Below are 18,351 nucleotides of genomic sequence, written 5' to 3'. Positions count from 1 at the left end.
TTAATTCCTGCAGAACTTCATTCTGCTCTCATTTATGAGCCACAACAAATCAGTGCCTGTAAGTAGATTCAAGGACATTCTGCTAGCAATGTCTAGATATTTACTACATCTGGAAACAAATGAGGAAAACAGAGGTTGCAATATCAACGTGTAATCAGAGGAAAGTGTGGAAAAGAGAAGCATGATAAAGAATGGATAAATGCCTGGGCAGGTCCTCAGCTTATGTGTAACAACATATCCATGCTGACTCCTATCCCTGTCAGTCTAATCATGCTAGTTTACATTAATTAAGAATCCAGCTCAGGTGTCTGTATTATATGGAGGGGAAGTCATTATTTGGGCTTTTCAGTCATATCCAGTAGCTCATCTCAGATCCTTGATCAAACTCCTCAGATTTCACTGAGGCTGATAAATACCAGAAGCAAATTTCAGAGTCAAAGTGACGTCATAATTCTTATTTTTCCTGCAAACTCTTCGTCTTGGTTCTTTACCAAATTACTGAAACACAAAGGACTGACATCAGTCATATATTTAAGGCAAATTCCACAGGCTCTCCTATTATGTTACAATCCTGATTTATCAAAAAAATACTACTGTGTAACGCTGGCATTACAAGCAATTATGAGATTTTTATTTGGTTGGAGGCAAGGGTGTTGCTCGAGCTGACTCCACAGTGCAGTTCTGCCACATGTAAGCTCCCACATCCTCTTTCATGCAAGAAAATGTTCTGAGCTAAACAGATTTTCTGTACTGTTGTTATTTATTATTTGAGGAAAAGGAGTTAGGAAATCAACAACAGAGTTGTCTGTGCTTTGCTTTGAGACTGGGGTTAATTTCTGGAGCAGTGGGATTTATAAGAAACATGCACTGGTGTCAGATTCTCAAAAGGAGGGATTTTCTGCATGTTGTTTGTAACTGCTTCTGTTCTAGGCTGGTATGTCAGTAAAACAATTTATATTAAAAATATTCTCAGATATTCCATCACATTCCCTGCTGACTATGAAGGTGGCCTGAAAGACCCGAGATAGGCACTAACTTCAGAAAGGAGAAACTGTACCATGGAAAAAACTCACTTCTTTGATAACATGAAAAAGCTGTGTAAGACATAAAATACATCATCTGTATTTTCAGTCCCAAGACCACCTGCAAGTGATAATGCCTGTATGAATTTTAATTAGAGAAACAACATTTTCTTGCAATATCACCTTTCCCTTTCCAAGCAGCATAGCTGAGTAGTTTAAGTTGCTATGGTTACAATGGGTTGTGGCAGGCTGTGGATCATCATGATAGTGACATATTTGCGCGTAAAGAACAAAGGCCACATCTTTCAATTTCAGCCAGATGATTTTAGCCCCAAGTATTTCTATGATTTTTAGATCGGTTGATGACATAAGAGTCATACTAGGTGAAGAAAAATGAAAACTTCATGGTAGTTCAGCTTTTGAGTTTAAAATAAGTTCCTTTGCCATGAAGCATTATTCCAGTTAGAAGTTTATTTTAAGAAAAATAAATAGTACTTTTCAACAATCTGTATAGAACCGGCGTTTTTATATATGCTTTAAAAAGAATGCCAAGCTGTTGCCTTGGCTCTTGAGCTATTAAAGGCACAGTCTGTTTCTCATGAATGAAGAGTAAAGAGCTGGCTGAGATTCGAACTCTCTCCCAGTTTTGATCCATTCTATTTGAAAATGTGGCAATCTTATCTTCCCACTGCACTGTGCGAGTATTTTTCATTATAGATTGGCATCGTATCCACTCGAGTACTTAGTGTCTTCCATTTGGAGGCAGCCAAGTCCCTTCTTTTGATCCAAAACAGTTGTTAACTCTCTAAAGTATTTCTTTATATGAAAAAATAAAAGAGAAATCCTTGAAATATTTTAGTGGAATCTTGTGTGAAACTCATTTGTAGGAAAAACAAATCGAGAGGTGTGTAGGGTACAGAGGGAGAAAGGGTGTGTCTGTGCTTGAGTACATTCTAGCTTTCAGATGTTTTCATCCAACTAATTTCAAGGGTTAAGAGCAAGATAGTGCACTAAAGTGATTCCAGATGGGCCAATATTAATATCTTTCCTTTCCTGATGAATGAGAAGGTATGACCTAGTTAGAAAACTGCTAAAATTGCAGGCGCCACAGAGGCTTCAGCTGGTGCCCTACCACATAGATATTTATCCTTACCTCTGAAATTATAATGCTGATGAGCTGCTTGAACCTGCTGAAGGAGACATTCCAGGGCCTCAGTGTGTCCCCTGTGCCGAGATTCTCTTCCACTGCAGTCTTTCCAGTCTGTTGAACAAAGGAAATAAACAGAAACGGAACACAAAGGAGCAGGAGTTTTAAAAATATTTTCTTCCCTCTGATATTTCTTTGGCTTTAGAGGAGTTTTACATCTGGGCACACAGGGAAAAATGACAGTTGTTTTTAAGTCTGCTGTTGTTACTTGTACAGTAAGCTTCTTTTGCCTTATGCCAGCCAGGTAATTAACCATAATGTTTATTAACAAAGAGCTCACAATCAGCTCCTAGAAGCTGCTGTAGTGACTGCCTAGACAATGCCTAGACAATGCCCATGGGCTCTGTTATTGTAGCTGACACTGACACTGTATCAACACTCAGTACAGTGGTAAGATCACACTGCTGCTCCTTCTGTATTCTGTTGAGGCACTGGGAGGCGAAGTGGCTCTCCTACAGCTGTATGGGAAACCGACTGCAAAGCAGGGAATGAACATCTTCCCACAACCAGAGCTACTCTGATGCCACAGAACATGCTCTGAGTAAAATCTCTTCTGAAAACCTGCCCTGAGCAAAGTGCTGGCAATTCCTGCCCTGGAGTCCACACTCTGCTCAGCACTGCACTCGTGAGGCAAAAAGCTGCGGTTCCTGTCCCACACACCTTCAGCCTACAGAAGACTTTGTCCTCCCTCATTTGCTGCTAGCCACACTCTCAGTCTTCATTTTAAGGAGCAGACTTCCTCATCACAAACATCCATGGATGAAACCGTGTGTATCAGACAGAAGCTTTTCAATTCCAGCCTGGACTACTTCCATGCTTAATTATAATGAGAAAAAAATATTGTACCAATTTCCTGACTCAAAGTAATGGTGGATCAAGGTATTAAGAGGTCTGTCTGCAAGGGAGGCACGCTTACATCTTGCTGGCACAGAGGCCATGTACGTGTTCACAACCACAAACAGTTTGCTAACTTCCTAAATATACAGATCGAGCTTCTAGTGGAAGTTTGGATTCCAGCATGCCTTCCAATGGGCTCTCCATGCCAGGGGTAGAAATGTATTTGCTGCCATTTAGTACAGCAGCTAGAGTAAGCCCCATGAATCACAGGGAGGTGATTGTCCCCCTCTACTCTGCCCTCGTGAGGCCCCATCTGGAGTACTGTGTCCAGATCTGGGGCCCCCAATACAAGAAGGATGTGGAACTGTTGGAGAGGGTTCAGAGGAGGGCCACAAGGATGATCAGAGGGCTGCAGCACCTGCCCTACAAAGAGAGGCTGAGGGAACTGGGCTTGTTCAGCCTGGAGAAGAGAAGGCTGTGGGGGGGACCTCATTGCAGCCTTCCAGTCCCTGAAGGGAGCTTATAGGCAGGAGGGGATTCGACTTTTTAAAAGAGCAGATAATGGCAGGACAAGGGGGAATGGACTAAAGCTAAAGGAGGGAAGGTTTAGATTAGATATTAGGGGGGAAGTTTTTTACAGAGAGAGTGGTGAGGGGCTGGAACAGGCTGCCCAGAGAGGTAGTGGATTCCCCGTCCCTGGAGGTGTTCAAGGCCAGGTTGGCTGGGGCCCTGGGCAGCCTTGTGTAGATCCAGGCTGGAGGTTGGTGTCCCTGCCTGTGGCAGGGGGGTTGGAGCTCTGTGATCCTTGGGGTCCCTTCCAACCCAGACCATTCTATGATTCTATGAAAGGATGGAAATTTGCTAGCCTGTGGACAGTTGTAACAGCTGCAGCATGGCTGTCCTGCATGTTGTATGTTACTGCAGAGATCAGTTTATAGCTCTGTGTGGGGAGGCCACTTCTCAGATCCTCAGTGAGCCGCCAGGAGGAACCTACTGGAACTCACCCATTGCAAACTGCTTTGGTGTCATCTAACTGGTTCAATTTTGAACAACCTCATGATTTCTCTATCCTAGTGGTTCCCAAACTTTTTTTGGAAATCGGACTGGCCTCCCTTATTGTCCATCACTCACACAACAATGAATATTTACTCTCATTTCACATAGCACACAACACTGGCCACTGCTTTCTAGGCTGCTACTGTGTATGTGGGGGGAAGGGGAGGACAGTGGCAAGCATTCATACTCGGATACATCTCCAAGAATGTCACTAACTATTGATGCTCTGGGATTATAATGGGTCAGGATTAAGCCCTGAAGCTTTTATTTCCCTTGTACAGTCTTCTGGCTGCCATTACAGACAACTTTGCAGAGTATTAATGTATTCACATTTAATTTTTAGCTTAGGGACATATTTTGTTATGCAACACTGGTGTAATTTCACATTGCTGCCTTCTTGCCAAGCACAAATCTGCTAGTTTTCAAAGCTGGTGGTGAAAGTGGTCACATGGATAAAGAAGCTCAGCCCCTAGTAGCTACAGCAGTAAATAGCATCTTGTCTCTCAAGCTACAATTCTGTTGTTAGTATTGCTTAATTAAAGAATTTGCATTTAGGCTCTGATGGGCTCACTTGCTGTAAAGCTTAAGCATGTGTCACTAAGGGTACTTGATGTGGTGCTGGAATGGGCTGCCCAGAGAGGGTGTGGATGCCCCGTCCTGGAAGTGTTCAAGGGCAGGTTGGATGGAGCCCTGGGCAACCTTGTGTAGATCCAGGTATGGAGGTTGGTGGCCCTTGCCTGTGCCAGGGGGGTTGGAACTCTGTGATCCTTGGGGTCCCTTCCAACCCAGACCATTCTATGATTCTATGATGAAAATACAACATTCTTGCCAGCTGAGTCTGCCTAAAGCTTCTGTGTTCACCAACAAAGAAAATATATAGCCACAAAGAAACATTTCTCTTTGCCATATAGTCAAAAAAATCCCACATATCTCAAGTGATGCTCCTGCTCTCCTACACTGAAATCTGAAATACTCCCTTTGTTCCCTTGGCTCCCTTTCAGAAAAACTCCGACTGTCCCATGTACTTCAGTAGTCCTCCCATGGATGGTGCTGCTCTCCCTGGTGGAAGCAGGGACTTTGCTGAGTTCTGAGCAGCTGCACATGACAGCATGGCCCTACTGCCAGCAAGCCTAGGACTTGCTGCTTCTCTGAAGCCCAGAATCCCTGAGACACTAAACGTGGGAAATGAACTTAATTCTCTGCACGGTTTTTGTGTTGATCTACTGAAATCTGGAGGAAATCCTACTTCCCTACATCCCAAAGCTTTGGACCTGACATATTGTCAGATTTCAGGGTAACAGCAGACAAGAAACAGGGAAGAAAATGCAATGTGCTCAAAGCAAAAGTTTATATCATACAAGGCTAGAGTCTTAAATACCACCTATCCTGCCAGGATTGCCCCCTTTCTTTTTCAGGGTATTTACCTGAGTAACTAGTGGCTGCTGTCAAAGTGGCTGTTTCTCAGCTGATGTAAATTTTTAGTTTGTGGGGCCGAATCCTGTGTGTACCTGGGTATAGTCAAGGTAACTGCATGCCACTAAGTTATTCAAAACAACTCTGGAGTAGTGAGTTACCCCATAGCCAAGAGTAGAATTTCATCCCATGATTGTAGCAAACTTTTTCTCAAACAGAGTATTTCTGTAATCTAGTTCTGGTTTTAGTCTGGGCTAAACAAGAATAAAATGCAGGAAAAATGGGACAATGGTACTGCAAGAGCCTTATTTACCCAGTCCTCTCCATTATGACTATTGAGAGCAGATTCAGCTTGCTTTATTTTCTCACATTATCATACAAGATTATTAAATCGTTACATTAGCTTAATAAAAAACATGTGCTAATGCAGTAAAATGAAAAGTAGTCCCACTTTACTGCATTAATTAATACAAGGGAAGCTGTAATACCCTGAGCCAGTTTGGCATTGAACACTAAGTCTGGAAGAGAAACTAACAATACAGTGTGATTATAATAGATCAAAAATTACAAATGAAAAATCGTTATCCTCATAGAGTCTGAGAAAACCTATCACAGGTTTGAAAAGGAAGAGAGGCTTTTTGACATGTCTGTAACATCTTTGTGCTTACAGGCTAGAGCCTATCAACATGCATGTGCATACTAGAGTATTTTACATACAGGATGCTGTAAGAATGGTCTAGTGGATGGAATCTATAATGCTATAAGGCAGAATACAAAATTACATATAATAGTTGTAAGTGGTTTAGTTCTAGTTCAGATTAAAGCTTTGAACCATTCATGCACTGGAAAATTAGGTTCCATATAGCAGAACCCCATTAAGAGAAATGAAGGTCAAAATATTTCTAATTTTTCTTAAGTGTTAGGGATTAGATGACAATGTTCTGTCAAAGGACTGGAGAAGAATAAAAGGTTAGGCAAATAAATACACGTATATGAGAATTTTACTTCTTTTGGGAGGTTTATTTATTTATTTCACTCCTAGATGACATGGCAATGAAGTCATGAACTCCAGATTATTTGCCTACTTCTGTTATTTGAATTCTTACAAAGCAATGGTGGTAATCAAACTAGGAGGCCAGACAAACTCAACCTACTTGAAGGCGAAGCATATGCAGGAGTAGATTTGCCTGGAGGTCCCCATCCGCTCATGTTGTACGCTGAAACATGGACATAATATCTCTGGCCCTGCAAATGGAAACAACTGGAGTCAAAACTATCACTTGACTCAAAATCTTGCCTTTAGTAACTGGAGAGCAGTCTCTCCCAACCATGTTTCCTTTGAAAATCTCAAATAGCTTTCAGTAGCATCAACTGGTACATCATGACAGAGTGAAACAGAGTATAAAGGTTTCCAGACAGGTGGTCTGCAGAGGGAAAGAACAAACCAATCCCAACTGCCCAAGTGCAGTCTCTTCTAGCAAAGCTGAACCCTGGGAGCTCTTACCATCAGACTTTGGGAATAGGGACTCCCCTTTTCCCTCTTGTGTTTAACAGAGTCTCTCTCCCACCACAGCAATGTAAGAAGCTTCATTTGGCTGCCACTGAAATCAGTCACACTTCTGCCACTGTTTTTGATGCATAAATCTAGGCTGATGGAGAGCACCTCTGAAAGTCTACCTTTTAATTTAAATATTTTATATGCTTTGGAGAGTATAAGCAAACACAGAGTGTGCACTGTGTTACATGTGCCTGTAAGAAATGACTGTGTAAACTTTCTTGATTTTATCTTCAGAATAGTTACTGTATTTTGCTGTTAGAAAATGAGAAATGAGTAAATACAGCTCAGCTCCCTGGAAGACAGTGTGCTTCAAATTGAAGATTTCTTCTGAAAAAAGGCTAGGAAGGAAAAGAAATCCTATTCTATGTAGAGGGTTTGCTTTGTGCCCATTGCTTACTGTTCAAAGTTAATTCTCTCATTTTGAGACCCCATGTTTTGAGGCCCTGGGCAAAGGTCACCCTGTAGCCCTGAGTTTGTGTGCAGTGAATTTAGTGGAGAGGTTCCAACTCAGTGGATGCTGGATCGGGCCCCTCTGATGCGATTTCCAGTGGAAATAGTTGCATTTTGAGCAAGATTTATTTGCATCAAGAATTTTATGAATCAATATTTGCTTGCACAAGTGGTCCTGAACAGCCTGTAGGAAAAAGACTTTCAAGCACATGGTCAAAATTATTCTGATTAAAAATCCACATGAAATTTCATCGATTTTTCTCCAACGCTGACCCAGTTCTTATGAGTGTAAAGAACTTATACAAAAATAAACTAGAAAAATGAAAAATATTGCCATCAGTGTGAGCATTCCTGAAAGCAGTAGAAGAGAAAGAAGTGTTATTTTAACTATTGGTCATCAGAGTCAGGACTAGATCTTTCACAAGCCTTTGATTTGCACTAGGATTATCCTGTGATCCCGAAAACAACAGCTTTCGCTCCAGCCTTTTCTGATCTCCCCTAAGCATGGCAACTTATAAAACAGTTCATGCTGTCTGTCTATTCCTTTGTGACTTTTGGGTTATGGACAGCAGACATGCTATGTTCAATGACTGGAACTTGCTGCTGGAAGATAGATACCTCCACACTTATTGCCAGCAGGTGTGGATGCAAATTGTCAGTGTCTCCCTACCGCTGGGGCCGCAGGGGGCATCAAGATCTAAACAAGTCATTTGGCACTTACTGTTCTGAGACCCGTGATGGTGCACCTCAAAGACTGAAGATTATCCATAATTATTTCACCAACCAAAGGAGAAAAATCTTCTGAACAGCTCCATTCCACTAGGAAACAAATAGCAGGAGAAAATTAAATCAGATACCAGTCCGAGCAAAGAAATCTTGAGTCACTCGCAGGTTAACTTTACTCCTGGGAGTTTCCCATTCCATGTGGATACTAAAAGTCATGTGTAACAGTAATATTTAGGAAAACCTCACTCAGTAATTAAATTATATCTCTGTGTATGAGAGAGAAAAGAAAAATATTCTTTAAAAGCTTTCCAGGAAAGAATGCTTAGAAAACACTGCAATAGAAATTGCATTCAGTCAACATTTGCCCTCATTTAAACAATTTCCTTTTAAAGATAAAGGGGTAGTGAAAAAGAGTAGGTAGAGGATTTGGACCAGCTAATGCCATTTGGTATTTTATACATCCAATACAACAAAACCCACTGTTTTGCAATTGCATCTGCATAGGTAAGCCCAGGCAGAGTCCTTTTAGCTCCACAGGATGACAAAACTCTGATCACCTAGCCTTGGGTAATTCGTGTAGAAATAACTTCTGTGGACTAGATCTGACACTCTAACTAGAGTCTCTTCACTGGTTTCAGTGGGATCTGGCTCTCTTGTCCTGTCCAAGCCTGATTCTCCTATGGTCACTAAAATTACAGACCTCCACAAGGACCTATGAAGTTGTAGTTGCTTTTGAAGTGAATTAAGCAGCATTGGGCTGACACATCCTCCCCAACCTGTCCTGCAGCCTAAATTCTAGTGGGTATCCTCACCAAAGTGCCCCCATCGACCTGTACAGATGATTTATACTCCTTTTAAGGAGTTATGAAATTGGTAGTTCTTACATCAGTTCTCTTTCTTAGTACTTGCAAAAATGAATGTGCATGCAAAATACCAACATAACATAAAAAGAACCCTAGATGAGTTCAAAAAAGCATATATGTAAATGAGGAACTAATGGCTGCAGGTAGAAAACAGTCTCTTTTTCTTAAATTGTACTTTAGTAATGACTGGTACCATCATTAGACTTAAGGGTAATCCCCCATATCTCTGGAGTTTAGTAACTTGTACCTTCAGGCTCAAAGTGCCAGGAAAACCAGTCAAAAACATAGCAAAATCAGTGTCTTAAATTATTCTACTGTAGACACAGGAAAATCCCATACATTTTCTGGATTTATATCAAACTAGGGAATTCAACCCAAAACTTTTCTTTTAAGATTCACAAATGTAGATACTTTATTTGCATAGTTATTATTACAGGAGTCAATAATTTAGAATAGATCAGAGGGTGTTGGTATTTTAATATAAGCATGTGAAATTTTCATCTTCTGGCTGTGTCATACTGGTATTTTCTTGTTAAAAGAATTTTTTGATCAGCATATACAACATTTAACTACCACCATATTTTTCTAAAATAGCTAAGGAACAATAGCACAACTCATGTTTCCTTTCTCTCCTAATTGCTCCTTTTCTGTGATTGCCATTTGTGAATGCACAGCATGTTCTGCAACATTCATATATTTGCTGAAGTGAAAAGGATATTGGGTTTTTTTCTATTGTCTTTGAACTTTTTCAGTGTATATTTTTCTAGTTTTCTGTGGGTTTTAAATACCTAATTATTGCCACCTTTAGTAGAAACTATCTCTGTACATGAGTATGAAAATGTAGAGACTATTATGGTACCGTACTGTAGGTTTCTGTTGACAACTTAATTATAGGAAAACTTATAAGTACCATTGAACTTGATGGCCTGTCAGAGTTTCCACTGTAAGCCATGATTTTCAGAGTGTATAACTCCACTGTATTGAGGACACTGTATACATGCTGCAAGCTTAGACATCTTGTCTGTTTTCCAGAAGGATAAATTGGAGAAATGGTGTTTGAAATGCTGAACATGTTATCAACAGGCTTGCAGTCACTTCAGATACCATTTTTCTCTTCAAAGATTAACGTAAAGCAAGGTAGCTTCACTCAAGACAGGCTCTGCCAACAAATCCTGTCTTCATGGAAGTCCCCAGGCATGACTGACTGTGCTTGTCAGCATTTGGGGCAGTTGTAAGATTGAGCTTTAGGCATTGCAACACAAAAGCCAAGGGTGAAATAAGCAGCTTGAAGCTGCTTTTGAGTTTCCCAGTTTTATAGCTGTTGTGTGGCCTGGGGAGTGGCCAAACATAAACTGGTAGCTCAAGAGGCCTATTGAAATTAGGGTAGTTTACATGACTAAACATTGCAGCTCCATTCTTGATGTGGCTCTAATTCCCAACCCTTCCATTTGTATTCTGGCATTTAGAAAAGTGTCCCTAATATTTAGAGATCCTAACACACTGCCTGAAGAGGAATGAACTGCTTAATCTGAACAGGACTGGAATTTTTCACCTTTGCAGCACAAACATCACAATACTAGTGTCATGACTAGCAACATCATGGCAGGTTTTTGTCAGAGATAATCAAGGACCAGGGAGTTCAGAGAAAGAAGGTGAGTACCAAGGGGAGAAAAGGCTGACATTGCCTTTAAAGCCATCTCAGGAACAGCTGAAGAAGTGGGGTTTGAATTAATAAGTCATAGCTTTGCTGTGATGTTCTAGGGAAAACTCTTTCCCCAACTCATGTAGTTGGTGAAACCCTATGTGCAGGAGAAATGCTCTCATCCACCTGCTGGGTGACATGGTGACACCATGATCCCCAGTCCTTTGAAGGACTTGTTAAGAAGAGCAACCAAGTCTGCTGGTCCTTTCACGAGGTACAGAGGGCTGGGTAGCCCCGTGATACCCTCAACCAGGTGAATCTTCCCTGGCTGCTAGGCTGAGGCCCAGCTGTACTCTTTATTATACAGCCAAGCAATGCCAGCATTTTGCACTTATTTTTTTTAGCTCACCCTGTGGTGGCTGAGACCCATGAAATGGAAAACATAGGAATGTGGTATTAGCTTGTGGATCATATTATGGTTATCATTATGATTGAGACACCACCCCCCCCTCCTTTTAAAGGATATTTACCTAACAAGATGGTGTAAACAAAGTTACTCAAAATTTAATTTAAAATATATATATATATAAATATATATATTTACAAAGCTCACATTTGGAAAAACCTGCCCCCCAGTTTCAATAATAAATTCCATAAATGAAAAATAAATATTTTATGAACAGCTTTGTTGGAATACTGCCTTCTTTTCCCCCTTGTTTCAAAGTACTACTGAAAACATATTAACAGGATAGACACACTGAAGCATTGCTATTTTTGACAGAATGTCATTCTCTGACTCATGATACCTGTCAAAAACTCATGAAAAATTTTGGAAATTTTTGCTTACTTTTGATTTTAGCAAACCTGATACAAATGAGAAGAGGATTACATGATAGAGTTTTAAAGAGAAGCAAATCAGCTTAATTAATCTATCATTTACCAAGTTTATATCTCCTACTATACATTTCAGATTTCAGCTTTTTAGCATAAAGATTGTCTGCCTAATACTCTACTATACTCATTTATTGGGTTTTAAACCATTTAGAAGGGTGTGAATAGCAGTGTCCTTATATTATAGTTGGGAAAATGAAGGCAAGGTAGAGCATCTTGTTCAGTCAGTAGGTCCCAAAACAACAAGGGACAAATTCCCATGACCTGCATTACATTTATTAGGCCAGTAGTATCTCTTTCTGGCTCTTTGGAATATATATATGTCTTTCTGGTATGTACTTTACATCCACGGTCCTACCCTTGTGATTAACCCAGAATTATGTTATGCTGTGCATGAGGAGCCCATGATGAAGATTTCGCTCAGTCTTTGCCTCCTTCCCTAAAGAGAGTGCTGGGAGAGACTGCTCAGGTACTTAAAAAAAATTAAAATCAACCATTTGTATATCTCTGAAGTACTTGGGACTTTAAGAAAGAACAAAAGGCTAGCTAACCTCAGCACTTTGAAAGTCCAATATAAAAATGCTCAAGTATAGAACCTGAGGATGAAGAGGGTGCTTTATAAGAGCCCGGGAACAAGAGCTGGTCTTGTAGACTGTACCAACTGTGCTGTGAAGGACCTGAAAGCTGTTGGGTGAATTAAGGATGGAGCATGTTCCAGTCCCGTTCTGAACACCCCAAAGGGCTGCTTTGTTGTGAACCCTGAATGTCTTCGCTGTTGCGGCTTTCCATCTGACACTTCATGTTATGTCAGAGCAGGGTTTTTTGTGTGTTTAATATATTGGTGACTATGTGTTTTAATGAAGGTGCCCTGTATTCCAGAGCTAGCAAATGCACGATGTGTTGCTGCGGTCGCCAAGATAAGTAGTAATTTTTAAATAAACACCAGTATAAACAGTTACATAAAACTCATGTAAATTGCTGGCACATAATTTTAGACTGGCTTAAGTTATGTAACCTACTTGTGGCCAAGTTGGTTTTTCTTTTTTTTTTTAAAAAAAATACTGAATTAATGCAATTTAAAATAAAAGGAGAAGCTTATTTTCACCTGTTTCTTTTCCACTTGCTATCTTTCTGTTCTACTGAGTGCACCTTCAACTGCTTACCAGAGAGACTGACAGAGAGAAAAGAGACAACGTGAATGCACAAAACACCTCCTGATGCTGTTATAGATTCATCCAGGAAAGCACCTTCTCCCGAGTCAAGTAAACAGCCTGAGCCACAGTAGAATTTGCCACTTCTCTTGGCATTTGTTTTTGCTTGTGCTTAAATCATTCACTGAATTGCTGAGCAGATTAATTAGACTGAGGGACATGAGTTCTGTTGCTGGGGTCTACCGAATAGTTTCCCTAGTTGGGATTCTAGGTTTTGCTGTTATCTTTGCTACTGACTTGCTGTGTGACTTTGGGCAAAGCATTGTGCCGCTGTAGCTTTTAACCCAGACTTAAGAAGCAAAGATTCCCTCCCCTTCCTCCCCGCATCTAGGCTTAGGCTGAAGTACACTGTGATCTTCACTTGTTTTTCCAAGGGCCTCCAAACAAATACTTGCATTGTTCAATGGATTCCTTTGAAATGTAAAATGGAAAGAGAGCACTATCCAGAAACCACTTCATACCATCTTTTCCTGCCTGCTGGTCTTTATAAATAATTTTAATAATTTAGCCTCAAAATGCCTTAGCAGCTTTATTTAAGGATATTGAGCACTGCTATTCACGTGAATAAAATCAGGATGAAGCACCTAAACAAATATTTAGAAGTATAACACAAGTGAAGAGAACTGAACACTAGTGGAAAGTAGGAATCAGTTTGTTGCTTTAGACAGCATCACCAGCTCAGATGGAGAATATTGTTTGCAGTATTTGGTCAGCTCCTCCTAGCTGAACTTTCTAGCTGGATTAAAGAAAGAAACCTAGTTTGGGTTCAGGCTTTGTTCATCCCTCTCTCATATTTGGAAATTCTCCAAAGAATGACAGGAGAAGTACAAGTCATACCAGCTGCAGACATTTACTGACAGAGATCCCAGCATAGTGCTTCCTTTAGAAAAAAAAACCCCAAGTTTTGTGCTGAGGAGTTTGTATTTGTTCCCATGGATTTGTTTATTGTGTGAAGGGTAGAATCCATCCATAAACACATACTAACTTAGAATGCCTGGAATTGGATGCATTTGCTCGATAAGCGCATAGACAGTCACAATATGAGACCAGCCACAGGATTTACAAATGGAACAAGTGAACTTTTCATTTGTTTATTTGCTTACACTAATCAGGACTTGCTACACTGCACATTGCTGTGTGAACAGAGAAGTTAAAACAGTGTAGTCATGCCCCAGGACTGGGATTTCTAGGTACTATTTACATCAAAACCAGAGTCCCTAACTGCTCTAAATTTTGGCCCTCTCAGATCTTATCTATTATTTCAGTTATTTCTGTAAACTTATTCAAGGCTTTTTGTACTGGGTCAGGAGAAGCATCAACGAGGCCGAAGAGGAATGAAAAAGATGCAAACAGGGCTGCAGTTAAAGCAGTGCTGTGTTTTAGTGTGAAAGAGCTAGGGATGGGTTTAAAGGCCTCTCTTCAGAGCAGTGCCAAGAAGAGTGCCAAGGAGACCATTCCTAGACTATTCCTAGAGAGCACATCTTCATTTGAAACTCTGTGGCTATAAATCTTCGTGATGCATTTTCTGACAATTTGTTTAATAATTAAATACTTTATTTGCTGTAAAGCTTTTTCCCAAACAGCAGTGGGTTCCTTTACCTTTTACACCTGTTAATAATAATCAGTGAACCTTCCTTGTGGACTGGTTTCTGGATGTTCCTGTGACCCAGGCCAGAATACTCTTTATGTCTTAACGTTTATGGGAAGCATTATGACAGCAGGCTGGGTGCCAAAGACACATCTTTGCTTGATCATGGTTTCATTAGTTCATCTTATAGCAAATCTACGTTATATAAATGATTTATAAGATATTGTTTTCATGGCATTGTAATAGAAGTCTCACCAAGAGAAAATTAAAACGTTACTGGTTGTTTTCTCTCATGTATTTAATTAGTGTTCTCTAAGTACTACCAATTCTCTATCCATTTGTAATATGGCCAGCTATTCCAGTATAAGAAGGAAGTTCTTCCCTTTCTGTTAGTGAAAATGACATTTCTTAATACCATTTTATAAATAACTACAAAAATGTGCCATGGGGGTGCCTATCACCACCCAGTGAGGGCAGAGGTTAAACAGCTACAATGGCTTGTAATAATAGCCAAGACTTGTGTTTTGGCCCTGCAATGACAAACGTATCCCACTCTGTCTGTGGAAAGAAAAGTGGGAGAAAATACACGTGGGGACCATGAAAAGGGATTGGAGAATAAATGGGGTACTTGTGCAAAGGCTTCACATCCTAGAAAGGTATAACAGGCTTGGCTCCGACTCTGTTCCCAGTGGGTACATTTTACTCATGTGTAACCAAAGCTGGTGGGGAAGCTGATGAATGCAAGGACTGCTGATTTCTGTGAAGCATGCAAGGGTTAGGCTCAGCTTCTTCTCAAAACTTAATACATTAAAATCTAATTAGTAATGAGCAGTTGAGAAAAAGCAAAGAAAAAAGTGATCTGTCACAATGTACCAGACAAACCAGAACACCTCACAGTACTGTTAACAAAGAGAGTAAATAGACAAACCCTAATTCCAGTAATCTGTTTAATGGGGTTCCACTGCTTTTCCTCTGGTTCTCCTGTAACACATTTTTTAAAGAGGAACTTAGCTGTATAGATGTTAGTTAATTACATTTAGGGCTTTTATTTCTTTATAAACTAATCCCTACAGTAACTCACAGAGCTTTCACCTTTCTGTAGCACTGCAGCCAAACTGCAGGCAAAACAGTTGATTTGGGGAATTTTTACTTAATTTAATTTATTGCCAATTAACACAAACTTATAATCACTCATTCAGGATGAGAAGAAAGAAAACATGAACAATTAAACAAACATGTAAGTGAACACCTTTCCACTGCCTTTTCCAGGCTTCATTTAAACCAAACAGCTATCCTCCCCCTTTCCTACTGTCAAATTTCTGGATTTCCATCATGGGGGCTACATTCAGTGATGGGATTTTCCATTGCATTTATTGCTAGCTGGGCCAGTTGTAACCAGCACCCAGCATCTCCTGACCTCCTCCAATACCTGTAGTCCCATGCTACTGAAACCTGCCATATATGCCCAACACAGTACTTAGGGATGAGTTAAGTGGGTGCTCATGCGTGATCTCATTGGGTGCTCAGACATGAGTTAACAGGGCGCTCATGTGTGAACCAGCTGGGTATTCATTTTTAAATTAAATGGATGCTCCTGCATGAACTGATTTGGTGCTCATGCATAAATCGATTGGGTGTTCATGTGTGAACTAATTGGGCACTCATGCGTGAAAACAGTAAACCCTGCAATTTATGCTCAATACATGAGGTAAGAGCTTGGAGTGGATCTGAAGGCCTGATTCCAACTTTACAGTCATTATCAGTTCTGTTGGTCAGATCTAATTCCCAGGACAGTATCAGGTTCTGGTTCTGGTAGAAGAGACACTAAAAATGGAAAAAAGCCATGTCTGGATTTTCTCATAGTTACTCATCTTGAGCTGCTGCTCCAAATCCTTATCAAAAATGAAGAAGGAGGAAAGAATGATTGAATTGGGTAACCATCACTTAATATACAATCCATATTCAAAGGTGGATTTAAATACATAGCAAGTTAAAAAAATAGAAGTTCAAAATTTTATGTTGTTCTGCACATACTACAGACATTGAGAGGAGCTAGAAATAGAGAGGTTTGTTTTAACATTTATACATCTATACTTGCTAGGCATAAAAATAGAAGTCAAATTGCACAGTCCTGTTAGCTACCAAAATGTAATGTGCCAATAAAGCACCCAGGAGACCTAATAAAATGCCATAAATGAACTACTGTAAAAAATATCAGACCACACCTATTCAGCAAGATAAATTCAAATGTCTTACAAAGAAATGTATTCTCTTTCCTTTTTATGGAGTAAGAACTGTTTTGGGGAAAGAAAGAATGAGTTTCAAAATATACAAAGAAACGTTGGATAATAAGTGGAAAAGGTTTAAAGACAAAGCTGAATGCAGAATGCTACTTAACTCCACTGTAAATTGGAACAGGATCAAGCAGTGACATAGCATCTACTTTAGGGCTGAACCAGCGATTTAAACACAATTTAAATTATTCTCATGCAAAGAATTCTGAAATGAACCACAAATTGCCTTGGAAAAAGGGAGACAGGGAAGGAGTTTTTGTCAAAATTTAAGCAGTATGCTACTCCTTCCTTCCTGATCCAAGCTGGTGTGTTTTGGTTGGGTTTTTTTTTTTGCAAAGAGCTACACTGACATAGAAAATAAAATCTCCTCACCATCCAACAGAAATCCTAGAAGGCAGATGGACAGTCCTGACAAGCATGAAATATTCTGCTAAAATAACAAGCAAAACAAAAAGGTAACAAGGGCTAAAGTGGCCTGGGCAGCCTAACATCACTATCTGGAAAATAACTTGGCATCTGAGTCCACAGCTACATCCAAACAGAGAGATGATCAGCTCTGTTTGCTACAGCAGACATGGCTCAAATTATTTTCTCTCTTCCTCTCTTCAAATATAAATATTTCCAGGCTCTTAAATAAATTAGCTCAACTTCAGTTATACAAGCTGTTTTATTTTTTTCTCCCAAACGGTATATAGAGGTTTGTTTAAAAATGGTAAATAAAATATAAATGAGATTTTCCATTGCATAGTGATCCTTTCCAGTAGGTAATGATCAGCACTATGTCCATTTTTCTTCCTTATCCTATACATGGGGTTCACAGCATTATTATGACTAATTCTAAATGGAAATACATGAAAGACCCCAAACAATAAGAGGCAGTTTATCTATATTTATTCACAATGAAAGCAAAATAATAATCAGGCTTAAAATGCACAGAAAATAAATGAAACAAAATTACTTATAATTACATATAATTTTGTTCTTTAAAACCCCTGCTTTCTTTATGTGTATGTGTTGTGTGGAACATGTGAACCCTAGAAAGGCTAATTAGTGAAAGACAACAGTTCTTCAAAGGCCTACAAGCACTTACTACTCACTCTATTGGGGCTGTTCCTAGGAGTCAAGTGATGCCTACCTAGACTACGTTCCTGCTGGGATTTTTTTTGCATCAAGATAGTTATAATAGTGTGACTCTAGGGTAAAAATACACCACACAGTAACAATGTGACAGCATTGAAAGTTCATCCTAGCTTCAAACTGTGGCAAAGGTGGAATATTTTGATTTTCAAAGATCTAAAACTAAACCAGGTCTTAAATACTGATGAAAAGCCAGAATCAAAACTCAATTGCCTTGGTGCCTAGGAAGCAGCACCGGGCACACAGGGCATTGCTCCTCCAAATGCGTGTGCCCATTAAGCCAAATCTCATATTTATACAGATCAACTATACATATTCACCATAATTTCTAAGAAAAGGCAGGGTTATGCAAATTATTTCCAGGACGTAATTTATATTAATTCCTCCCAGATAGAGCATGCTCAGTGACACTCTAATCACTTCCCTAAGTGATTGATATGATTACAGCCAAATTCT

The 18,351-nt window shown here is 39.8% G+C and overlaps 1 protein-coding gene across 1 annotated transcript in view; it reads right to left on the bottom strand.

The window, feature by feature from the left end:
• ANKFN1 (ankyrin repeat and fibronectin type III domain containing 1) overlaps positions 1-18,351 on the bottom strand; it is a gene marked incomplete at both ends in the record, with an annotated part of 61,929 nt that overhangs the window by 26,041 nt on the left and 17,537 nt on the right. The window contains 3 exons of the mRNA XM_084273629.1: positions 2,176-2,283; positions 6,690-6,780; positions 8,265-8,362. Coding sequence (XP_084129755.1) covers positions 2,176-2,283; positions 6,690-6,780; positions 8,265-8,362 — 297 coding nt within the window. The remainder of the gene's footprint in view (positions 1-2,175; positions 2,284-6,689; positions 6,781-8,264; positions 8,363-18,351) is intronic.

The sequence above is a fragment of the Gallinula chloropus genome (genome assembly GCF_964237585.1).
Source record: "Gallinula chloropus genome assembly, chromosome: 20".
In the NCBI taxonomy this organism is placed as follows: domain Eukaryota; kingdom Metazoa; phylum Chordata; class Aves; order Gruiformes; family Rallidae; genus Gallinula; species Gallinula chloropus.
Note: the sequence above shows the minus strand (reverse complement) of the source record. Positions and strands in the feature narration are given on the sequence as shown.